Here is a 3,320-nt window from a genome sequence, read left to right on the forward strand (position 1 = left end):
CCAATACGAAACTATTATTACATTCAACACACATATTTTTAAAACAAAACAACTCCAATTATCGATTAAACGTCATAATCTATGAATAGCAGTTAGGGGAAAACCTATTACATCACAGATGCAAATGAATGGAAATTTTATGTGTGTAATTGACAGCCCACTTATGTTATAGTATACGGAAAAGCTGAGGAGGCAGCAAACTTCCAGGTTATTAATAGACACACGAGAGAGTACTGTATAAAAGCGACAGAGAGAAAATGTTATCATTCACATTTATTAACGCTGATTAAACAGAGCACTACCAGAAACAACATGAACGCTGTATCAAACAAGGTGTCTGGACCTGTCATCAAATATACACAGAGAACATTAGTAAGGGGTTTACAGTCAATGTAAGTATAGGTTTTTATATTTAATGTTTTCATAAAATTATCAAATCAATCTATAACGATATCTTATATATTTTCTGAACTTATATATATTAGTCCTTAATATGATATAAATGATTTTTTGTTAAAAATATACGCTGATATTAAATTTCTTGTCACCACATTTACTAACCTTATTTAGTCGGTTGTGTCGCTTGCTTTTATAGCCTTATTACTTTCTTAAAAAGTGTTTACAGTTGTTCAAAAGACAAAAAACAGATTTAGTTTAAATGTTTAAGAGAGTAAGACAACACAAATACAACTGTGTTTTTTGTCTTTATTGTTTTCATGCTTCTATCTGTTTTTATTTGTCATATAATTTCTTCTTTATTTATAATATTTATTTTCTTCATTATTGCAGAGCGCCCCACAATCACCACATTACGTCCACCACAGGGACCCCGCCCCCCTCGGCGGGTATGATGAGGGCGTGGCAAACACTACAAGAGGACAGTTGGGTCACTACTCAAGGCCATATCAGACCACAGCCCCTGGATACGTTCAACTCAATGTTTGCTGAAAAAAGTATATTAGGTAATTACATATTTTTATATTTAGGTTTTCGTTATCAGTTGGTAGTGTCAAATTATTCTTATGAACAGTCAATTTATTCATATTTGCAGTCGAGTTATTCTGATGTACATTCAAATTATAATAAAAATATGTTTTAAAACTTTAATGCAGTTAACTTTAACTGTAAGAATAGCGTTGCGATGGGGTAATGTTAAACGAACTTTGAAATGAGGCCGAGATATTAAATGAATCAAATGACGTTAACACGATTAACTCCCCGTCACCAGTAAAACTCATTATAGTCATGATAAACAATCGCATATCTTTAAATACAGTAGAATTTTCTCCAATCGTTCCTACATATGTACATAATTTATAATCGATTGCTGCTCTTTTGGTTTTATGATTGAACTATACTGACATTTAGTTATTGTTAGCTAATGACACTTTGCTTATATATCTGTTAAATGCTGTTCAGCAACAGTAATACTTAGGTAATATTGTAGATTACCACACATAAATCACAGAAAATGTTGACTTTGACTTTTTTTAAGTTCATACTGAATTGTATTTTATTTTGTAATTCAGGATCAAGAAATCTTGGCGTTTTTGAGAAAAGTTCGAATTCTGAGAACGTGCAGTCCAGCGTCAAATTACTGTTGAATGGATTCAAATTTGATTAAAAACTAATGTGATACATACGGGAGACTCGTCAATGAAAAACAAAGAACTGAAGGGCGTATTAAAAGTTCATTAATGTGGTGGGTCATATTGTGAGAAAATTAAGGTTGTTTGGTATAATAAGTAACATGAGTGTGGTATACTATTTGATTTATATGATGTAGCTAACTGGTATGCACGAATACAAAAGACGGCTCTGCTTCTAGGGTAGTAAGTCATTTGTTTGGTAGCAATGAGTGTATTCTATTGTACTGAGAGTAAATTATTTTGGGTAAATGATGCATGATTAGTAATAATGAATGTACTGAATAGATTGAAAGTAAATATCATTTGTATGATATTTGATGAATTTCGTGTAATAATGAATGTTTTTAAAGTATTGGGCGTAAATAATTTAATATTTGTTGAAAACGGAGTAATGATGATTGTATGTTTTTAACATTGAAAGTAATTTGTTTTATGATATGTGATGAAAATTAAGTAATGATGAATGTGTTTTTTAATATTAAACGTAAATTATTTGAGTGTAAATGTTGGAAGACTGTTAATGATTAATGCTGAGATTAACTTCTTGTAAAATATGTAAAGGGAATTTGTTATTATTGAAAGATTTTGAAAAAATTGATACAAAAACTGTAAATCAAATTAATATAAAATAACGAACATATTTTAGCATATAAATTGAACCAATTTTTGCAATTTTGTGAATCTTAACAATGAACGCTAAATGCAAATTTTAAAATGAAAAAGATGAAATGGAAAACGTTAATTTCAAAATAAATTATCACTATTTATATCAACGGAATAACAGAACCGAAAACGTTTCCTAAATCCAGACCTTATTAAGTTAAGTCAGAAATGACTGCCTACTTTTATAATTACGCCATCTAAAAATATTATGACATTGCTTTACTGGTTACTCCATAACTTTCTAAATTTGCTGTGCAGCTAACCATACTTAAATAGTTCGCTTTTGATTGTAGTGATGATAATATGATGAATGTTGACATGTTGATGTCAACATGGATTAAGTTGATGTTAGGGTTGTGATATTTTTTTCTTATTTGATTGTGATTTTGTATTTTTAGTAAACAAAAATGTAATAAATATTAACTAAACAATTTCCTTATTCTTTGTTGTTAAATCCGAGGATGACCAAGATTGGCCTGGTTTGCTTCCAGTCCTGTTATTTTTCTGTTAAATGTTAAATATACACCAAATCCGTCTAACAATCAAAAGATACATGTTTATGTAACTTATTAGTGTAATAGCTCATTGTCAATAGCGTTGATGATCCCGCTTATGTTTAAAGTATTGCCTTGTTAGCTTAACGACTAGTAAACAACAATGTTTTATCCTAAATAATTTGTGGAAAAATCATTCAGTCTTAAACATCATATTCAGAGTGCTTAAAATAATGTTTAAAGGGAAGAAATACAAAGAATGTTTTGTTTAAAGATATTTCACAGAAATTATACTAGAAAAATGCATGTGAATGGCTGGTTAAGTTAACAAAACCTAACCGTTTTACTCGGACTGTGTTGTGATGAAACCCTATATAATAGGTTAAAGTTCGGGGCTAAATATATCTCCTCTTAATGTCGATTGTATGGGGAGTCGTTGTTGTTTAATATTGTACACAGCCATATTTTCACTGATTTTAAACGTTAGCACGCCTTACGACGGAAACGAATTACT

The 3,320-nt window shown here is 30.2% G+C and overlaps 1 protein-coding gene across 1 annotated transcript; it reads left to right on the top strand.

Annotated features, from left to right (window-relative positions):
* The first annotated feature begins 250 nt into the window (after window positions 1-250).
* On the top strand, window positions 251-3,320 carry LOC110454623. The gene is made up of 3 exons (XM_021504240.1): window positions 251-392; window positions 790-962; window positions 1,530-3,320. Exons 1-3 carry the CDS (start codon window positions 313-315, stop codon window positions 1,622-1,624), a joined length of 348 nt encoding a protein of 115 aa, XP_021359915.1. The 5' UTR covers window positions 251-312; the 3' UTR covers window positions 1,625-3,320.

Source organism: Mizuhopecten yessoensis, unplaced genomic scaffold (genome assembly GCF_002113885.1).
Source record: "Mizuhopecten yessoensis strain PY_sf001 unplaced genomic scaffold, ASM211388v2 scaffold7953, whole genome shotgun sequence".
Classification (NCBI taxonomy): Eukaryota; Metazoa; Mollusca; class Bivalvia; order Pectinida; family Pectinidae; genus Mizuhopecten; species Mizuhopecten yessoensis.

Bases quoted from the DNA above. Each gene is read 5' to 3' on its own strand.
- LOC110454623 (XM_021504240.1), top strand. From the start codon at position 313: ATGAACGCTGTATCAAACAAGGTGTCTGGACCTGTCATCAAATATACA. The intron at 393-789 runs GTAAGTATAGGT...TCATTATTGCAG, and splicing joins GTAAGGGGTTTACAGTCAAT to AGCGCCCCACAATCACCACA. The intron at 963-1,529 runs GTAATTACATAT...TTTGTAATTCAG, and splicing joins TGCTGAAAAAAGTATATTAG to GATCAAGAAATCTTGGCGTT.